We start from the raw sequence: 21,129 nt of genomic DNA on the forward strand, positions 1-21,129 counted from the left end.
ACTTCAGGGACTTAGGGTGATGTTCTGCTAACTCTAAAGGCTTTGCATTCACTGTCTGGTGATAGGAAAGAGGTGTTAATGGATACTTAAACAGGAGCCATAATGTAGAAAGGAAACAAGAGCAGCCAAAAACAGAGTCCTCTGAATGACGAGGGGTTCCAACTGTTTTTGCAAGTTTGCCAGCTGTAGTTAAAAGTGAGGAATTTTCTCTATTCTGAATCTGGTATGGAGAACCTCTAGTCTATATGCCACCCACCGGATGGAGAAAGAGAGAGAAAGAGAAAAAAGGGACTGGCAAAAGGAGGTGGTACAGAGAGTGAGCATATGGAAATTGATATAATGTAGTATCCTACCTTGGAGTACAGTGGTACCCCGGGATACGAATTGATCGCGTTACGAAATTTCCGGGGTACGAAAAAGTTAGATTGGAAAAAACTGTTCCGGGTAACGAAAGATTTTTCGGGTTACGAAATTCATTTCGGCGCGAAATTCAAATCCGAAGCGCGGCTAGCGGCTTTCCAGCGCTAACGGAAAGCCTTTTCGGGTTGCGAAATGTATCGGGTTACGAACGGCGCCGCGGAACGAATTAATTTCGTAACCCGAGGTAGCACTGTACTTCAGATTCCACCCATGTTATCTTTTACTCCACCAATTTTGGTTCTGGCTCCACCTTCCATTATTTTGTTGTTGTGTTCCTTCAAGACATTTCTGACTTTTGGCAACCCCAAGACAAACATATCGGGGGGGTTTCTGGGGCTGAGAGTGTGTGACTCACTCAAGGTCACTGAGTGGGTTTCCATGGCCAAGGGGGGAATTGAACCCTGGTCTCCAAAGTTGTAGTCTTACAGCCAAACCACTACACCATACTGGCTCGCCATTACTAATAAGCCCAAATTAACTTTCCCTGTGTGAATATCCCCTTGTAAGAAAAGCCCTACCCCGCCCTGTTACATTTTTAACGTTGAAGGTTGAAGGAATGGGTGCAGAGTAACCAAAACTAGGTGCTGCCTCTAAGCTTTCTAATATAGAAGGTGATCTATTTTATATGAAAGGATGATCCACTTGTTACAAAACCAGAAGGTTAATGAAGAGCTGAGTTTTGTTGCTTGATTGTGTCACAGTCTGTTAGCAAAGTGAGTTTGCCTGAATTTTGGAGTTTAAGTCAACAGTGACAAACTGCCATTCTTAAATGTAATGTCTTCAAGAAATAGTAAATAAATAAGAATTGAACTGTCTGAATTCAAAAGGGTTTTCATTTTGCTAATTAATACTCCTTTTTTCTTCTCTGATAAAAGAGCCATAGTGATCATCTTTAGGTTTTAGTATTCTTATGAAAACATTAACAAAGCAACATTATTATGACCTAGTAATTGTGTTTTGTTTTGTAATATCAGAAAATCAGATATTTTCCTGGAATTTTTGTGTATCTGCAAGTAATTTATATATTTAGGAGGAAATGTAGAGCTGAAAATGCCTTAGCTATAATAGCACAAAGTGTTCAGTGGATTCTGACCAGTTATTCATATTCTAGTATTTATTCTAGTATTACATGCCATTGGTTTAGACAAAATTTTCCATTATTTTGCAGTGAAGACTTTGTTTAATCCAGCTCCAGCACTTGCTGACCTAGATCCAGAGTTTTATACCCATTCTGACATCATCTGCTGCAATGAAAGTGAGGTAAATACATCTATCATTATAGTGACTTCGGACACTCCAATCAGTTTTCTGTGTCAGTATGCTAGGAATATGCACAATTCTGCGAATGTTGTCTTTGTGTGTGACTGGCTTTACCTGGAATAAGAATGCAGGTATAGCTTGGTTAAGAAAGTCCTAGCCATGGTAGTTTGGAAGAATCTTGCAGCACCTTTGAGACTAACTGAAAGATAGAGGTTAGTAGCATGAGCTTTCATAAATTTGAGCCTGATTCCTTGGATGCACATTGCATCTGAGGAAGTAGGCTCCAGTCTATGAAAGCTCATGCGACCAAGCTCTATCTTTTAGTTAGTCTCAAAAGTGCTGCAAGATCCCTTTGCATACTTAGGGCCAATACAGATGGCCCTAAAGGGGCGGCTTGATGCTACCCCTTTCAGCGCTGGATCGGGGCTGTGAACAACCGCACACTGTGGCCCCAATCCAGCATTTTTCTGGCTCAAAAAGAAGCAGCAAAATGCATCTCCTTTTAGGGGCAGCAAAAAAGCTGCCCTTTCTGCTGTGGAAACAATGGCTCTTCTTCATTCCTGTTGTATGCAGTGTCTGAATGCTGCTGTGCCTGAGTGTCACAATGCTGCCCACCATCTGGGTGGGCAAGCGGCATGACACCAGTTTGGAGGTGTCATCAGGGTGGGTGTCATCTAAACACCAGGCCCCCACACCACCCCCACGCCGCCCCTAAGCTGGCGCTTACTGCCAGTGTGTTCAGGTTCTTAGTTAACCAAGCAGATGTGTTCCCAGGCATTATTTTTCTAACACAAAATTTGGTACCAGAGTAAAAAAAAAATAACTTGGATAAAAGAAGAGCAATTCAATATGTTTCAGCAAACTTTTTATTCAGAACTAAGGATAGACACTCCTATAAAGAAATAACCAGCTCAGAAAATCCTTGCATAAGGGGGGAAAACCACCTTTTAGAGATTACTTGAAAGCTTCTTCCAAATTACATTCAGAGATATTTTTTTTCTTTTCTTTCACCAATCTTCACTTTTCTTATTATTTCCATTTTGATGGCCAAACATATAAATTTAGCATTTCTACCCCTACTAGCTGGGGGAGCTGGTGAGGTCTCCCCGTTTTTCATGTTTTGTGTTCACTCATGCTCAGTGAGGGATTCTGAAAGCAGGTTCTATTTAACTTGCCTGTAGCAGATAGGCACAATGTAGCTACAGTAGGATTAACTAGAGCAGCATCACACTTTTTTTCCAATTCAAGCTTTATTTACTGCACACATTGTAGCAACCCAACACCAAAAGTCTGTTTCTCCAGACTTCTTCCACCATCTTCCCAATGCCAATGCTGTTAAAAAGTGTCCAGTTAAACAGAGATGAAAAGGAAAAGGGGGAATTTGACAGATGTAAAAATACTGTAAAAAGGAGCCTCACTTTCAGAGGGTTTGTTTAATTGAGGTATGCCAATATAAGAACATAAAAATTAGCCTTATACTACAGATTTATAAGTGCAAAGGCAATATCTCAAGTACACATGTCTGAGGTTGTTTAGGTCTTTATAACCTAAGATTAGAACCATAAACTAAATGGTGACTGATGCCCTTTAGCTTATTATATTTCCATTTGCTTGTGGGGTGGTTTTTTTACTTCCTGGTTTATGTCTCTAGCATATGGTGACCTTGGGCAAGTCACACTCTCTCAGCCTCAGAGGATGGCAATGGCAAACCCCCTCTGAAGAAACTTGCCAAGAAAACCCCATGATAAGTTTGCCATACATTGGAATAAGTTGGAAACAGCTTGAAGGCACACAACAACAAGGGTGTTGATGTAGTACTTTGAGTGTTGGAGTATGGCTCTGGAGATTACTCAGCCATGGAAATCCACTGGGTGAACTTCAACAAGTTTTTTTAAAAAGCAGTGTAGCATGAAAACTATTTTATACTACAGAAGCATCAAAACTCTTCAACCAGCAAGCAAACAACTACAGCAATCAGTGTAAGAGCACATTACAGTTGGCCCTTCCCTTACACAGGGGATCCGTTCCGGACCCTGCCGCATAAGGGAAATTCCGCGTAAGGTCAAGCCTCATTCGAAACAATGGGGCTCATTCCCGCGGCACTCACGTGGCATGAGCTCCATTGTTTCTTCCAGGGCGTGAGAGAAGTCTTTCCGGCGCAGCTCCCAGAGTATGCTGGAAGCTGCGTACAGCGCGCCCGTGTATGACGCAGGTGTACTGTACTTACATTTCAGACTTAAGATTACAAATTTTGAAATAAATATCTAGACGAAAAGGAATGTTCAAATTTGGTGCCAAAAAGAAAGCGAGGTTGGCAATCACATTCCAAAGCTGGGGTAACACCATAGAGAGATGTATCTTTCATTTGTAAATGAAATGTGTATTCTCACATTTATGGTACTCCAAAGAGGGCCTCCTCTAATGATCTTGATGCCTCGACAGGATGATATGGGAAGAATATGTTACAACTGGCTGTGCAAAAGAATGTACTCAAAAATCAGTGGTGGATAACTCTGATCTTCAAGATCTAGACTTAGCAACCAAACCAATGGTACAGGATGCTGGGAGTTGCGGTTCAACAAAATATGGAGGGCCACAGTGTTTTTCTTTGCCATAAATGAAAAGGGGCAGAAAATATCTAGCTATGTCACCATCACAACCCAATAAAATTATAGTCTGTGAACCTTCTTTGCCAAATCAGGGATGTCATTACGAGGGTTTAGGCTCCACCAGGGGATATTCTAAGGGGACTGGCACCACTGCTCCCCAATCATCTACCTTTGGGCAGAAACGAACTGTAGTGTTCATCTGCATCCCTTTAAAACACTGAAGAGATGGGGTGAGTGGAGTGAAGTTCAGCAGAAGGAGAAAGGAGCGGCCTCAGTTTTTTAAAAAAATAAATAAATAAAGTATTTTTTTTAAATTAAAAAATTAAATTTTTAAAATTTTCTTTAAAACATCACATCTTACAAATTTTCACTTTAAACACATGAAACTATGTACATATAAATTATATTTGGTCTGTGGATATGATATTTTAATTTTAGTTGTTAATTAGTTGTTTATGTTACAACTCATGCCACTACATTCAGTGTTATATGGGAATTATGATTTACAAGTGACATTAGTACAAAAAATATTATTAAGGATTCCATATAGTGTGGTGTGAGAGGTGGTCAATTTAGGAGTGACACCATGAGTTACCTCACCAGGTGATTCCAACTTTAGTGATGCCACTGTGCCAAATCAGAAGGGGGTTTGGGGGGATCATTTATTTATAAAATGTGCTGCTGTGTAATAAGCTACACACTGGCAGAAGGTCGCAGTTTGCCACAAAGCCCTCCATTGCAATGTTGCTCTTGTTTGAAGAGAAGATGTTGTATGTTGATCACACTTCCATTTCATTTGAATTGAAGGCATAACAAAGCAGACACAGTTTTTTAATATGGTTGAGTGCTTGCTTGAGAATTAAAGTAGCCTGTGGACAAAGCTGGAGCATCTGTTTATTTATTGTAATGATACAAAAGGGAAAAGAATGAGGTACCAATCATCTCACACTTAAAATATTTATAAAGGAAAAGGCAATTCATAGTGTGTCAAAATTAACATCTGTCTTTGAGTTTTTGCACTGACACAGTGGTGTCACTAGGTTTGGCATCACTTGGTGTGGTAACTCATGGTGTCACCCCCCTCCCATACACAGAATCCTTAATAGTGTTTTGTATACTAATGTTACTCATAAAACGTAATTCCCACATATCACTGAATGTAATGACAATCATTGTAGCATAAACAACTAGCAAAATTAAAATTATACCTTTAAATTACAGTATCAAACATATAACCTAAATGTTTTACATAACCTCAGTTTCATGTGGTTAAAGTGAAAACTTGGTAAGAAGTGAAATTTTTAAAGAGAATTTAATTTAATTTAAAATATATATATATATATTAAAAAACACCCTGGGGTCTCTCCTTTCCCTTCCCACTAAGCCTCACCCACTAATACTATATTAATGGTTTTATACTCTTTCTAGGTTTAATTTCTTTTTAGTGTTAACTGCTTTTAAGATTGGGATGAGGAATGGGGTTTTGCATTTTTAAGCATCTTTCTTTTAACTGTATTTTCCTATTTTTACTGTTGTAATCCACTTGGATTCCTTGAGATTAAGCGGAATATAAATAAATTATATTATTATTATTATCTTTTCCACTGAGCTCCATCGTTTTAAAGGGATACAGGCGAATGCTACAGCCTGTTTCTGCCAGAAGGCTGATATTTGGGGAGCAGTGGTGTCACCCGCCCCAGTCTTAAGGTGTCACCTGGTACAGCCCACAGACCCTTGCACTGACTAGCAACCTATTTTGAAAGCAAGTGGAAGGGGATGGCCCATTGTCAGCATAAGCTATGAAGTTTTTGCCAGGTACCTTAATAATTCTTGTAGTAGACCTGACCTGTTATCAGTAGTTTATGATATTCTGATAACAATCACAAGACCAAACCGAAAGTTTCTGCTATTTGTCCTCCCAACAGAACCATAAAACCATTTTGTAGCATTTCAGAACCTTAAAAAGTATCAAATGTCTGTGTGTTCTGCCGTGTGAGCTGTACTTCTTGAATATTTATTGGTCTGAAGCACGTGCTTGCCCACTGAACACTGTGTATGCTTAGGCAACCACAAATACTTGGTATTCTAAAACATTTTGTTCCTCATGAATTTTTGTGCTAGAGTGAAGCAAAAGCAGGCATTTAATATCAATGGACCATCTACCACAAAGGACATTTCACAAACTGTGTGTTTTAGGTTTTTTTATTTAAAAAAAAATACTACTTCAATAATAAATTGTATTTGGGCAGCTCTTCATTCTTTGTATGTGGTTCTTGTGCAAAATACTGAGAAAGCATCTTGCAAGGTTATCAGTTCCTGGATTTTTGCTTAGCTTGCAGTTTAGGGCTTTCCCCCCCTGTCTTTTCCCAGAAATATCAAGCCTGTTGAAACTGGCTTGTTAATTCACTGTGCACCAGATGTAGCATAGCCTAATCCCTGAGGTTTGCCCAGGAATGTGCTGGTTCTCTATTCTTCCTAATACTTCTAATGAAAGAAATGCAGAATAAGTATATCATGTTTAAGTCCGGTGGAAGCTAGATCTAAGATTGTGTGTTGCTAAAAGATTTCAACCTCAAAGGAAAACCAGTGTTGTTATATCACAAATGCCCATGGCATTTTGCAAAGTTTCAAGGGTAAAATGCAAGAGGGCCTTGCTTTCAGGGAGCATAAATGTTCACAGCCAAACAAGATGAGTAGGACAATGGAATGTATGCTAAAGCTCCATATAAAGCAGAGGGAGCCTATACAAAATGGAGAAACCCCTTAGATTTTCCCTCACTATACTCTGTGGATTTAAGTAATGGAGGAGAAGCTCTGGCCTGCAGGCTCACTCTATCCTGTGAGCAGTCTGGTTTTAATCGATATCAGTCCAGGCTCAGCCAAGAGTTTCCTGGTTTATGAATTGAGGCATAGGCCTGGTGCAGATGGGCACATTGCAGTGATATTAGGGCTCGATAGGGCTGGGCGTCCAGACGTGCCCAACCCTAGTGATATCACAGGTGTGCATGCCTGTCCACACAGCAGGCGCCACAGCTGTGCAGCTGTGGCACTGCATACAAACACCTGTGAGGAGAAGTGGCATCATAGGGCTGGATTGCAACCCTTATGATAGCGCAAAAAAGGAGCCACCTAGAGTGGCTCCTTTTTGAGTGCACATGTGGATGCTGCTGCACATCTGTGCAACAAAAAGGTGTGGTGTTTCGCCGCCCATGTGTACCGGGCCAAAGTGTGGTTTAATAGTTCTCGGAGGTGTTTAATTCTGTTTTGGAAGAGAAAGGAGGTAGGAACACATGGGCAAAGGGGTCATTTTTTATCCAATAAACCATGGTTTATTAGACTGAAATTATGGTTTATTGGAGTGAAATTATATTTGAACCAGTTCTGAATATTCCCACCTGGAGTAGAGAATAACATTATTTGAGATACTTGTGAGTGATATTTCTCAAGCTAGTGTGCTGAAATGAAGGGATACCTACACACTATATAGAGTTGCATGGGCATTCTTGTAGGTGATGCCTAGATCTTTCACTCATTGAGATGAGGGAGATGAACTGATGGATACCTCTGCGGTGTCACCAGTTTGGTATGTAACCACTCAACTACCATATGTAGTTATCAAATGTAAGTACCAACCACTCAGTTTTAGGTGACATCTAAACTAGGTCAGATAGGCAAGTGAACGACTTCCCTAAAGTGTGGGAAACTGACAACTAAACAGACTAGAGTGGATCTGTGGAACTACTACCTATCTGCTTCCCTCTCATCTGTCTATCAGCTTTTCCTCGGAAATAGTAGAGATACCAATTCTATTTCTAAAGGTTTGTGATTTCAGATACTTACACAAAAGAGTAGGTAGTGTTAGCATAACCTGCATACCTTGTACAGTATTTTGGGTTCCCTATATATCATATCTGGAGACAGCATGTTCTTGAGAGATTGATGACCTTTCAGGAGCACTAGGTCAGGTTCCCAGGAGAAATAGAGCGTGACTTGAGGCATGTGCACATCCAGGTATTAAGACAGTCAAATCTAAATGGGTTTACTAGGTGCTCCTTCCTTCCCCCAAGTCATCAGCATTTCTAGTTGCAACGTGAAAGGATCTCCTTGACTCCAAAGCAGTAAGCTAACCTCTCTGCCTACCCCCTTTTGTGTTCCCAGCCAAACTTCCCTGTCCATCCTTCCCAAGGTTATCCTGATCCAATCACTGTTTTTGTTACACTAAAATTAAAGCCATTAGCCAGCCCTGAATCCCACTGTCGATTCCTGAGAATGCCATCATGTCTTTGTTACAGTGCTAGAGTTCCTAAGGCACACAGGTCTCAGAAACATAGCCTTTGTGCACACAGCCAGGATACACCTCTGTGCTCTGTGTATGTTCTGTGTTGCCCTCAGATCTTCCAATCTAAACCACTCAATTTTTCCGTGGTCTACTCAGCGAATAAGTAATTTATTACCCCCTGCAAATCCCTCAAAGTCCACCATCCAGTTTCCATATTTCTGTTCCAATTTGCTTGGAATCCTGTGTCTGTGTAGATTGCTATTGTGTGTGTGATTGCACTCTGCATTTTTCTGAATAAAAATTCTCTTAATTCATCCAAACCTGGAGTTTTCCTCAGTTGTTATTGGTATACGCATGTGCAAATGGTCCTAAAGGTTATCCAGTCCCTTGCAAAAGCTAATTTCTCCAACAATTACATAATGGGGGGACCCCCCCCCATCCCCCATATTTCTTGGGTTACAGTACAATCCAACAAAAAAACTTTTTTTCAAGATTGGCTGATACCAGGCATGAAACTTCTTAACTATTGGATTAAATGCACATTCTGTTTTAAGTCCTTGGCTTTGCAGCCATTGTATTGAATTATTCCTGATGCTGCTTGGAAGTGTCTATATGTTAATAACATCAACAATTTTCATACATTTTATTACAAATATTTCTTTATCTTCCTGTGAGCACTCTGGTTTGGTCCCTTGTAGAAAACTTATAAAAATATGCTTCTTGGCCTTCTGCTATTGTGTTTTATTTTGCTTGTTAAAAGCAGTCATTAGTTGTTTCCTCCAATTGTAATAGGGTTGTTTTTTTAAGGTTTATTGGAGGGAGGAACTTTCCAACACAACCCAGCAGTTTTATATTTAATTTCACAATTGACACTTCATGATACATTTTAACTTTCGCACGTAAGCTCTGTCTGGTGTTTGTTGCTACCTTTGTGGGGAAGTGGCTCCCAGACTGTTCCATGGTGTCCTGATTTCCCCTCTTTTCCTTAATTGTTGAATACAGCTGGAGGCAACTCTTTGCAGATGCAGCAGAAGCTCCTAAAGGAATCTGTGTTTTGATAAATCCACAACTGGCACCACTATGTACAGCACGGAAGGAGGGCCAGACAAGTAACGTCAAGGACTCTGGGTACTCCCTGTGCTTAAAGAAATACTCAGTGTTCTGAGGTGTCATCCTTATTGTAAAATCAATAGGGAATACTATAGATGTGCTTGGTTGTATTTTGAAACTGTCCTTTTGACTGAGGAACTTGTTGTGGTGTTGCTGCATTCATCCTTTTGTAAGTAGTGAGAAGCGTCAGGGCCTGTGCTATAGGTTTCAGTTCCTTCGGTTGAGCATACAAGTATTGCTTTGTAATAATTGGTTTATTAACAGTTATGCAAGGATACAGTAAGCAGACCTAAAAGGCTGACTAGCAAAAGCTATTTAGGCACTTCTTAAGAGAGCACCCCTGTTCCCCTCTAACTCAAGATGGGGAGTTTCTATGTCTTGCTGCCTTTCTCTGTGTCTCTTGAAAAACTACCATCTTTCCTAAAGCCTGGAGAAGTAACTTTTTTTTTTTGAGCTACTACTTGTAGAATCCCTCATTTATTCTGGCTGGGAAAGAGCAGGTTCCAGAAGCTGTAGCTTTAAAATTTCACTTTTCAAAGCTCTGGTCAAAAGACACACAGTGGCAGATTTACACCCAAGGTAAGTAGGCCACAGCCTAGGGTCTTGGATTTTGAAGGACTAAATAGAACAAACAACAATAAAGCATTAAATTTGAGTTTTACATAATGATGTAAGATCATCTTAAACTTGACATAGGTCAAGTCCTCATCATGTCTTAATCTGGCCATGAACGCTAATACATACATGTACACATATGCATATCATATACATTTACATTTATGAACTAGCCTCTCTGTTCCAGCCAGTAATGTTGTATTGGTTCAAAGGTCAGTCCCTATTCTCTTCCCTCCCTCCCAAAAACCCTGGGAAATAGTTTGGTTAGTTTCCATATTAATCCATATTCATTAAGTTTATCTGAGGATAGTTCTTCAAAGCACTCCCATACACAAAGCAAACAAGACCCTTTTCTGCTGTTTTGCATATTGAAGAGTTTGAAGAAAACTTGTAATGCAAGGGGGAGTCCTTATAGCAGGTTTCCCAGAGGCATCTCTTCAAGGAGACACCTTAGTCCAGGGGTGGTGAAAGTACAGCCTAAAGGCTGTGTGTGACCCCCTAGGGCCATTCCTGTGGCTCCAGGACCCTCCAGGCTTCTACAAAATAACAAAGAAATGCTTAGCTCCCAGGCTCAGCTATTTAGCAATCCCCACTGAAGGTAGAATACACTTTTGGCTACTTCACATATAACATTGGGGTTGTTGGGTTTTTCTACTGTTAACCAAAGGTAGTCAACTGTAGAGGGCCTGGGAGCATCACCTACCATGTTATCCACCCATTTCCAGACCCCCCTGAGCTCCACCTTTCCTTTGGAACAAAAAGGAAACTCCCTGCCGAAAATAGTGCCCCTTGGTTCTTCTTGAGGCCTGATTCTCTGGGAGATCTAAGATTGGGGGACTGTACAGATGGCCTTTGCAGCTCTACAGATTCCATGCTTCATTTGCACTTTCAAATGTAGCATGCTAATAAAACATGATTTCATACACTAATCAGGAAACTGGGATTGGCTGAAGCTCTGTGACAAGTATAAATTTAGGATATGATCACTTCAGGCTCATGTCTTGCAGCAAAGGCAATATGAAAAGAAATAAGAACATACCACTTTAAAAATGTTTGTCACACCATTCTTCTTTCACATAGCTGCACTGCTTTGAAACACCCTCCACCCCAGGTTTAATAAGTCTCTTACAATTCTGTCATTACAGCAGTCAGTGCCATGAGGAGGCTTGATTCTCCTCCTCCCACTCACTATTCCAAAGCAGTCTAACTCCGTGCCAGTTGGTTTATTTATTTTTAATTTTGCTGTGTTTGAGTAATTATGTCAAAAATGATTTAAAATTATTTTTATTTTATCATTTCACTCTAAGTATGCAAACACTGCAAATATTTTTTTTAAAAGTTAAATAAGAGATATAGAGTTTGCCTGCTTTGAAATAATGAATGGGAGAGGAAGAGAGGAGGAGAATCAGCCCCGTCCTGCCACATGATAGCTGTAATTCCAGAACTGAAGTGAAGAGACTTTTCGCACCCATACAACTGTGCTATAATAGCAAAATTCAGAACTACTGATGGAGTTTGCCTATCAATGAAAAGGTGTACTACAGTAAGAAATGGAATGCAGGGCAGCAGAAAGAAGGATACGATATTGTGTGATAAGTACCAACTAAAGACACTTCCTGTTAAAATTCCACACTTTAGCCTTGTGTGGTAAAGTCCTTAGTGGCAAATGTGGATTTGTTCCTATTCAGTGTTTGATCCATCCTACACTCATTTTTGTATAGATCTTAAGAATGGCTAACAATATTTCTTTTCAATCTTGTGCTTTGAGACTGGTTAGGACTGTATGTTAGTTATGAAAATAATGACAAAATGAAAAGTGAGTGAGCTGATTTGTACCGGAAGTGATTGTTCTACATTTCACTATATTCCCTGTGATAACTACATGCCATCTCTTTTTACAATTGACAGAAGTGACTAATACTTACAGCTGTGTTAAAGCTTTGTTGCACTAACATTCATGAAAAAAATTAGTCTTTTTTTAAACAGTTTAAATAGATGCTGTCAGACTAGGTTTCTGTTTGCTTGCTTTCTTATTTTGAAATGGCTTTAATGTTTTCTCCAAGGCAGAAATTCTAACGGGCATTGCAGTTGGCAATACTGAAGATGCTGGACGTGTGGGACTTATCTTGTTAGAGAAAGGCTGCAAGATCGCCATTGTAACCTTGGGCCCAGAGGGTTGTGTCATGGTCTCCACAAAGGCACCCATTCCAAAACAGGTTCCTGTTCAGAAGGTCATCGCTGTGGACACCACGGTATGTGCTTGTGATTTAAGAATCTTCCTTTGCAGGAAGATTATTTGAGCACAAAAAAAGCAAAGCAATCAGCCAAATCTTTGGGCAGTACTTATTGCATGCCAGCATGCTGTTATTTTCCATCTTGTGCAGTACATGTCAGTTCATCCAAAGTTTATAGGCTGGCGTTCTGCAGACAGACTAGAGCAGTATGTACCGATGATATCATTGTAGTCCTCCTTCCCCTTTCCCTTTTTACATTGCAGTGGATAGTAATTCTGTTGTTCTTTGCGCAAGATGGCGACATAATCCCTTACCACCATCACCTCAAACACCCCTGTTATGTTCTGCAGTGGAGGAAAGGAGACGCCCAATCATTCCCTCCTCATACTCCCCAAAATTGAAGGATGGGTTCTGCCCACACATGCCTGAACTGTTTGTGCTGGCAAATGCTTTTGCTTTGTAGAGCTTAAGTGGTATCAGGCGCTCAAATTCCACAGGGCATAGTTAAAAGGCAGAAGTGTGGCATGCCATGCCAAATTAATTTTGTCCCGATTTGTAAGGTCATTGACCTGCATTTTTCATAAAATGCAGGGTTGGGGTTCTCTTCCATACGCACCACCAATTCTTTTCCTGTTTATAATCAAGTGCTGACTGAACACTCCTTTGATGGAATGTGAGGATTATTAGCTCAGCAGCTACTCCAACCATCAAGGAAGGCAACAGTTAAGGTACCGATAGCAATTTTATCTCACCCACATTTACAAGAGCTGGTACATTTTGTACTCTGCCTTCAGTGTGATGTAAATTCAGAGTAGTTCTGGGGATGTTGCTGAGAGCACTGTATGTACTAACTATACATTTTAACTGCCTGATGTCATGAAATGTAACATGTGTTATTCTGAAGCAATTGTGACATTTCTCCCCTTTCGTTAAAAGTAAAACATAGTACTATTATGTGCCTAAACCAGAATATCTGGTTTAGTGCAGGAGAAAGCAAAGTCCTCCAGAAGAAAACAAAATTAGTGTTCATGCTGGTTGTCTGTGCTGTTGTGACTGGCTTGAAATCTTTTGCAACCTCCAAAAACAACAAGTTGTGAATCTGGGTAGGAGTAACTGAGATGCAAATGAGCAAGCAAGAATACTCAACGTTTCTGAAAGTTTTTCTCTCAAAAGCTGTCCCCATCTCAGATCTTGAATATTGACATACATAGGCCAGGATATGTGAAACATGTACAACTGTTCTGCACAGCACTTGAAAATATCTGGAGAGCTAGCTGTCTTTTCAAGCCTGAAAGAGCAAACAATAGCAGAGGCCATGCTGGCTGGAGAATGCTGGGGTTTGTGGCTCAAAAAGCAACTTTTCCAAGCTTAGACTAGGATCCCAAAGGCTATTTTCCCAGTTTTTTTTTTCCCTTTTTAAAACAGTCCATGCACCTTAGTTGTTGTTTTTTCCCCTTCTCAAGACAGCTGCTGTTGTTTTTTTGTAACATGCTTGTTATACTGCCTTGAATTCCTTGGAGGAAAAGTAGGGGGTTATTTATTTATTTATATCCCACTTTTCTCCCACTATAGTGATGCCAAGCAGCTAATAACAAATGTTAAAACAATACAAATAAAAAACAATAAAAATGTTAAAAAGTATAACATTTAAAAAACAATTTATAAAGTTAATATCATTAGACATTTAAAATATTAAAATGTATTTAAAATTTTTATGTTGTTGTTGTTCTGTGCCTTCAAGTCATATCTAACTTACAGCAACCCTAAGGCAACACTACCACAGGGTTTTCTGGGACTGAGTGTGTGTGTCCTGCCCAAGCCCCCCAGCGGATTTCAATGATCAAGTGGAGAATCAATCAATTTTCAAAAATTACTGTGTGTGCATATTTTTCATCCCAGTTCTACCTAAACTCTTAAAACCATATGCAAACTGGATTTATGCATTTGCTATATATACTTCTGGCTTGGGCATCAGGCTAGAATTTAAGTGATTCTTACAGATTCACCTGCTGAGTTTTTGGAATGAAATTTCATGTCTGACATCTATGTTGGAATGTCTTTCTCTCACTTCATTGTGCAATAAATGTGTGGTCCCAACACAGATACAGGAGCCTGCAGTAGATACCAAACAAGTAGGAAAACAGAGGCCGCATTCCCACTTACAAATAAATTGCTTTGCAATCCAAATCAATGGATTGGTTCAGTCACAATACATTTGCCCCAATCACATTTTCTTGCTATAAAATAAAATAACCCACTTGTGGTTCACATTGACGAATGAATCGATTCAAAATGGACCTGCTCTAGCCATTCAAAAAGCAAATTTAAATCGATTCCAATCCACATTTGGTTCACACTTGCGCTGAATTGATTTATCCAAAAAGATGTGGGGAAAAATCCAAAAAATCAGCATCAAAAAGATGTGGGTTAAATAGGTCTAGCACGTGGGCCCCTCTCTGAATTATTTCAGCAATTCGTTTCAAGTGTGAACAATGTTCATTTAAACCCATTCAAAACGATTTGTAATCCAGTTTAAAAGGTAGTGGGAATGAGGCCTAGTCTGGAATTTTATAAAAAGACCCCCACAAATTCCTATCCCAAAATGCATCTGCGGAGGTAATCAGGTGGTCCTTCTTCCCTGGCATCGCTTGATCATAGAGGCCTCTAAGCAAGTCCTGCATCTATAGAGTGAAGGTATGTCTCCTTATGACCCTAATGGAAAGGCATTATGGGAGCTGCCCCTTGGCTGCCATGATCTGAAAGCGGAGAGACCAGGTAGGCAGCAAGCCTTAGCTAGGAGTTGCAAACAGGAAGATTCCTTCACACCTATGAGACCGATTTATGACTGGGAGATGTTTCACAGATACAAGCCATTCTGGTATCAATAGCTTTCCCATGGCAGAGGATGCCTATGGATCAAGTGATGTGTAAATTTGCTTTTGCTTTGATGTAGGACAACAACCTCTGCTGAGTACGTGACTAGGAACCTATTTAAGGTTCAGTTTTTCCTTTGTTCGCTGTTCCATGTTGGTGGCAGGCAGGCACTCTGTCAGTCTGCTTCTCCTGGCGTGGGTCCATGCACCCCTTTCCCCATTTCCCTTCATCATGTTGCTGCATCTACCTTGATTCTGAGGGAAACCATCTCAGGCAAGTATTACCATTAGACGGCCTTGTGTTCTCTCTCCACTTTTCCTCCCTTTCTTCTATTAGCCTTGAGTGATTGCATGAGTGAATGTATGTGTGTGAGTGTGTGTCCCCCTGTGCATCAATAAACTAGCTTAAAATTCAAAGACTTTGCCTTTGCTTCAGTTCCTGGAAGCTCTGGTCCATTGCTATACAGGCTGGGATCTTGTACCAAAAAGGGTATTTGTAAGGAGCCCGATATTGGTGTGTTGAGCTAATTAATATTCCCCAAAATTTGAGCAGATATCCTTACAAATTTTTCTATCAATACACCTCAATGATATTTTCCTGAGAAAACTGACTTGTTTTCAAATGTAACAGTTCCTTACACTCCACTTGAGAATACTACTTGTATTGCATCTAAGTATGATCAGGCCATACTGACCAATGCTAATGATGAAACTGATGAAGAATGACCTATTCTTCGATCTCAGTATCTATAATCCAATCCAGCTATTTCATGAAATTAAACAGAGTGGGTGCATACTCCAGTGCTTAGTCAAGGGATAAGTTACAACTTTCCCCTGCCTGGTCCCTTCCAGATGCCTTGGGCTGCAACCCTCATCATTCCATGGGCATTAGCTGTGCTGGCTGGGAGCTGTAGTTTAACATATTTGGAAGGTTGATTGAACGTTAAAAATATTTTTGAAACATTATCAGGGTTTCAGGCTGGTTGCAGGGATCTTAGAGAAGAGTTGCATTAATAAAGATTCCAACTTTGCCTTCTCACACATCCCTATTCACCTCTACTGCAACATGGCTATCTCATCCCTGCAGTTCACTCCTACTCTGTGTGTGTGGAAAACACATTGCCTACAATGTGTCTATTCATCTACAACTAATGGTTCTTTGTTCCTGTTGTGGAAATGACTCTAGTCTTTTCACAGTATGCATGAGCCACTGAGAACCCTTATCACAGCCTTTTCTTTAACACCTCACCTAGTAGCCATAGCTAGTGAAGAATTCTATGCAGGCAAGTAAGTGGGCTGGCAGAGGATGGCCAGATTCTCCATTCTTTTGCTGTCCGCAACTATGCCTATAGTTCACACCAAATCCCAGGGATTTTGGCCAGCCTGGAGAAGTCCTCAGCAGAGTAGTTTCTAAAAAAGGCAGTCTATGAGCTTTGTTGAGATTATTTACAAGGCTATTTAACTTGGGTTTGGAGGTGTGTCAAACCCTGAATGGGGTTACATTTTCTCTAAAAGACTGCATTTGCAGCTGGGAGTGCTTCTGGATCAGCCACTCCTAATGTCAGCTCAGATAGGTGCAACAACCAGGAGTGCTTACTATCAGTTTCAGTGGTTATGCCAGCTGCACCCCTTCCCAGAGCTGGAAGACCTAAAGATGGTAGTGCATATGCTAGTAACCGCAAGGCTGGATTTTTGCAATGCTCTGTGCATTCCTCTTGAAAGATTACCTCTATAGTAAATTTGGAAACTTCAGTTAGTTGAAAATAAGGCGGCCAGATTAGTTATTGGTACGTCCAGGAGTTATCATATCACACCAATATTAAAATCACTTGACTGGATGCCACTTAGTTTCTGAGCAAGATACAAAGTTTGATTATTATCTTTAAAGCCCTACATGGTTTGGGTCCAGGTTACCTACAGGATAACCTCTACCCTGTACTCCCAGATCCTCTGAGGGACATACCGTATTTTTTGGCGTATAAGACAACTGGACGTATAAGACGACCACCAACTTTTCCATTTAAAATATAGAGTTTGGGATATACTCACCGTATAAGACTACCTGGCTTCAGTGGGCCTCTGTGAAGGCCTGGAAGGCAGGAGGAAGCTGGCGACGAACATGCCGGGCCGCATAGCAGGCTGGGTGCGCGCACTGGGCCGCAGGGCTCCCTTGCAGCCTCCTTGGAGTCCTGGGAAGGCAACAGCAGGCCGGGCACGCACTAGCTTCAGAGGGTCTTGGGAGGCCTGGAAGGTGGGAGGAGGCCGGTGGTGAATACGCTAGGCCGTGGAACAGGCCAGGTGTACGCACAGGGTTGCGGGGCTCTCTTGCAGCCTGAGCAAGCAGGGCTTAACCCAGTGTATAAGATGACCCCCAACTTTTGACAAGATTTAAAAGGGTTAAAAAGTTGTCTTATACACTGGAAAATACAGTATATTCCGGTCAGCCAGGACCAAGTTAGCAATTGTCACCCAGAGGAGTTTTTCTTCAGTTCCCTCTAGACTGTGGAAAATCCTAGTGGAAGAGACTCAACAGCTTTTATCATTCCTTTTGGATTATATACATCTGATGTTCCACCCTTTGGTGAAAAGGGTGTTATCAACAAACATCATCATTATTATTAGTTGAATATGCTGTCCGAATTTAAAACAGCATTAAGGACCAGTATCTTCCAGCAAGGCCTATCCAGGTGTTTTTTAAATTGTGATTTTTAAATTAGAAATTTTAAATATGGATTGATCATTTTAATATGTATTTATCTTATTTGTTATTTTAAATTGATGTTCTGTGTTTTTAACTGATGTGGTTTGTTGTATATTAATCTGTTGTTGTTCCCTGCCTACATGAACAACTTCATCAACATTCTCATTCATCACAGTCTACAATTACTAGCCAAAGTGCTGCTCTTTGAAATTTACATTTTTCAGACTGCACCTCAGAGCCCAGAATCTTTCAGTGTGACCAACAGCCATGCTGGCTGGGATATTCCATTAGCTGTAGCCCCAAACAGTAGTATGCCCAAACTCTAGAAATTTCAGTTATCTTGATAAGAACTAAGAATTAAAATTCTTGGCACTTCCTCTTCCCCGAAAGCCATTTGTCCTCCTCTTAAAGATGTTCTGCTTGCCTCAGTAATAATGAGGAATATATACTTACTTAGAGACATGCTTAGAGATACTTCTGTTTTCACTTGTTCCAGACCTGTTCTGGTGTTGAATCCAGTTTCCAGGGCTGAACTCTGACTCAGACCAAACTCAGCTGAAAAAGTGCTGAAGTTTGATTTTGATTTTTGGTGAAAGTTCTTCTATTGCTGAGTAATACAATATTTTATGACTTTGCTGTTTTAACAGCTTACTTTCCTTTTTGTAGAGTGATCATTCTTTCATGCAGTTTATTCGATGTGCATTGCCTCTCAGTTGTTAGTCTAAGGGGTTTCATAGAAAGGGTTTGGATTAGATAACAACAAATTGCTTTAGTGAAACAATAGTGTTTATTAATCATCGTACAGAACTTGAACTTGAACTTTACTGGGCACAGTAAAATGTATGCAAAAGAATCATGGTAGCATGCAGAAATTCAGGAAGCTGTTCCAAAATCAACAAACCAATTTTGGGTTTCATCTGCACCAAGAGCAGGTCTTTGATAAAGCTTATGGATTTTGATAGCCCATTCAAGACCAAGTCACCCCAAAGTACATGACGGTAGTAGTTTACTGAGGGCCAGCATGGTATAATGTTTTCATTGTCGGACTATAACTCGGGACACCAGGGTTTGAATCTCCACTTGGCCATGGAATCCCAATGAGTGGCCTTGAGCAAGTCACACTCTCTCAGCTTCAGAGGAAGGCAATGGCAAACCCCCTCCGAACAAATCTTGCCAAGTAGGGTCACCATTCTTGTAAGTCAGAAATGACTTGAAGGCACACAGCAATAATAAATAGCTTTCAACAATATATTGTTGCTGGTAAGAATCCTTCCACACTCCCACCTCTCTTTTGTGAGGAATACAGCAAAACTGAAGAGAAGATAGGAAAGCCTGGAGCAGATGAAACCATAGTCCCTGATAATTAGTAAGTTCTGGTACTCTGATCAGTGGGCTCTGGCTCCACTACATCACTGTACTTATTGAAGAGTAAATCCAATTGAACTTGGTGAAGGATAAATACTTTTGAGATTGCACGTTATGACACAGGAAATAAAGGGCTACATGGGTGTGAGCAAAGCCTTAAAAAGCTTGATGACAGTGACAAACATGTAGCATTCCTGATAAGCGTTTCTCATGAATGAACAAACAACTCCATCCATAGTGTCTGGCTGTCTGCACATGTTGTGGTTTGGGATGCTAAGGTGAGGTTTATATGTGAACCCTTTGATCAAGCAAATTACTCTTGGGTTCTTATTTCATAAAAACTACCCTTATCTTACAAAGAAAATGAATTTTTAAATCATTCAGAAAATTTTGCTGACTTTAGGAAAACAGATTTGCAATATTTGTTATGTCAGCTGTTTTCTTTTTTAAAAAAACTTGTACAGCCTATACATCAATGTTGTTCCCAGTACAGCAACATATAGTAACAAATTCTTAGTAGGGATACTAAATCCTCTTTTTGCTGCTCTCTTCACTAGTTCTTATAAGTAAAAAAATTAAGAAATCAAAGTATATGTACAAGGTAGCTTTCAAGATGCACATTGTTAACTGTGTATGGAAAACTAACAGTGCAATTATAAGGTATGTTTACTCAATACTAATTCCCATAAATGTCCATGGCTGAAATCCCATAACCACTTCTGAGCATCAGTTGGACTTTTTTTTAGCAAATCCACTTAGAATTGCACCCTTTTCATGTTCTGATTTGACATGTATAAGATTACACTCTTTAAGTGGATTTCTTGTAGAATACTGGAGATAGCTGCCATTTATCTTGCCTGTTGTATGCAAGCATACATGGCTACAAGAAGATCAACTAGAGTGGGATCCCATTCTTCTCCAGTTCAAGCTTTTATTACATTGTTTACGCATACGTGCTGCAATCTGGCACCAGAAGTGTTTCTTTTGCCTTCCTTCCCATTCCTACCAAAGCCAATGTTGCTAAAAAACCCAAAACAAAACCCACCTTCTAACTCACTCCAAATATTTTCAGGCTATAGCCCACTTTCCTATTGCACAACAACCTTAGTGCCCCCCACCCACCTAGTGGCATCTACCTCAGCAATCTCCAGCTTGCAACCGCTGCCTTCTCTACCTCATGTGTGAATACAGCAGCAGCAGTGCCCCAGGCCTGCCACTCCCTCTCATCCCCTCCAGCATAGCAAAAAGAAGACTGGCTGCTCAGTTGCTGCTCCCAGTGTGTCTGGGTGCTAAGAGAGTAGCAATTGAGCAGCCACATGAGTAACAATCAAGAAGCTATCATTCTTGTGCCGTGTTGCAGCAAAGAGTGGCGCAGGCAGGAGGCTTTTGGGTTGCTGCTCAATTGCTGCTCCCTCTGCATCTGATGACCTTGGGAGCAGCAAACAAAGAGTTGGCTGAGCAGCAACCTAGAATCCTCTTGCCAGTGCTGGCCTTGTGGCAAAAGCCAGTATGGGCAAGAGGGTTGTCATTTGCTGCTTGACCAAATGATTGGTTGCTGCTCCCAAGGTGACTGGAAGCAGAGGGAGCAGTGACCAAGTAGCTGGTCACTGTTTGCAGCAAAGGCCAGCACAAGCAAGAGACTTCTTGATTGCTGCTTAACCAG

General features: G+C 40.6%; 1 protein-coding gene across 5 annotated transcripts in view; it reads left to right on the forward strand.

The window, feature by feature from the left end:
- RBKS (ribokinase) overlaps window positions 1-21,129 on the forward strand; it is an 88,515-nt gene that overhangs the window by 40,255 nt on the left and 27,131 nt on the right. For 4 of the 5 annotated variants that reach the window (XM_089528358.1, XM_089528359.1, XM_089528360.1 and 1 more), the window contains 2 exons: window positions 1,589-1,680; window positions 12,357-12,545. In XM_089528358.1, the coding sequence (XP_089384484.1) occupies window positions 1,589-1,680; window positions 12,357-12,545 (281 nt within the window). The remainder of the gene's footprint in view (window positions 1-1,588; window positions 1,681-12,356; window positions 12,546-21,129) is intronic. The other variant, XM_089528361.1, reaches the window with a different exon arrangement.

Source organism: Sceloporus occidentalis, unplaced genomic scaffold, assembly GCF_023333645.1.
Source record: "Sceloporus occidentalis isolate IW3139 unplaced genomic scaffold, rSceOcc1.0.p SCAF_6, whole genome shotgun sequence".
Classification (NCBI taxonomy): Eukaryota; Metazoa; Chordata; class Lepidosauria; order Squamata; family Phrynosomatidae; genus Sceloporus; species Sceloporus occidentalis.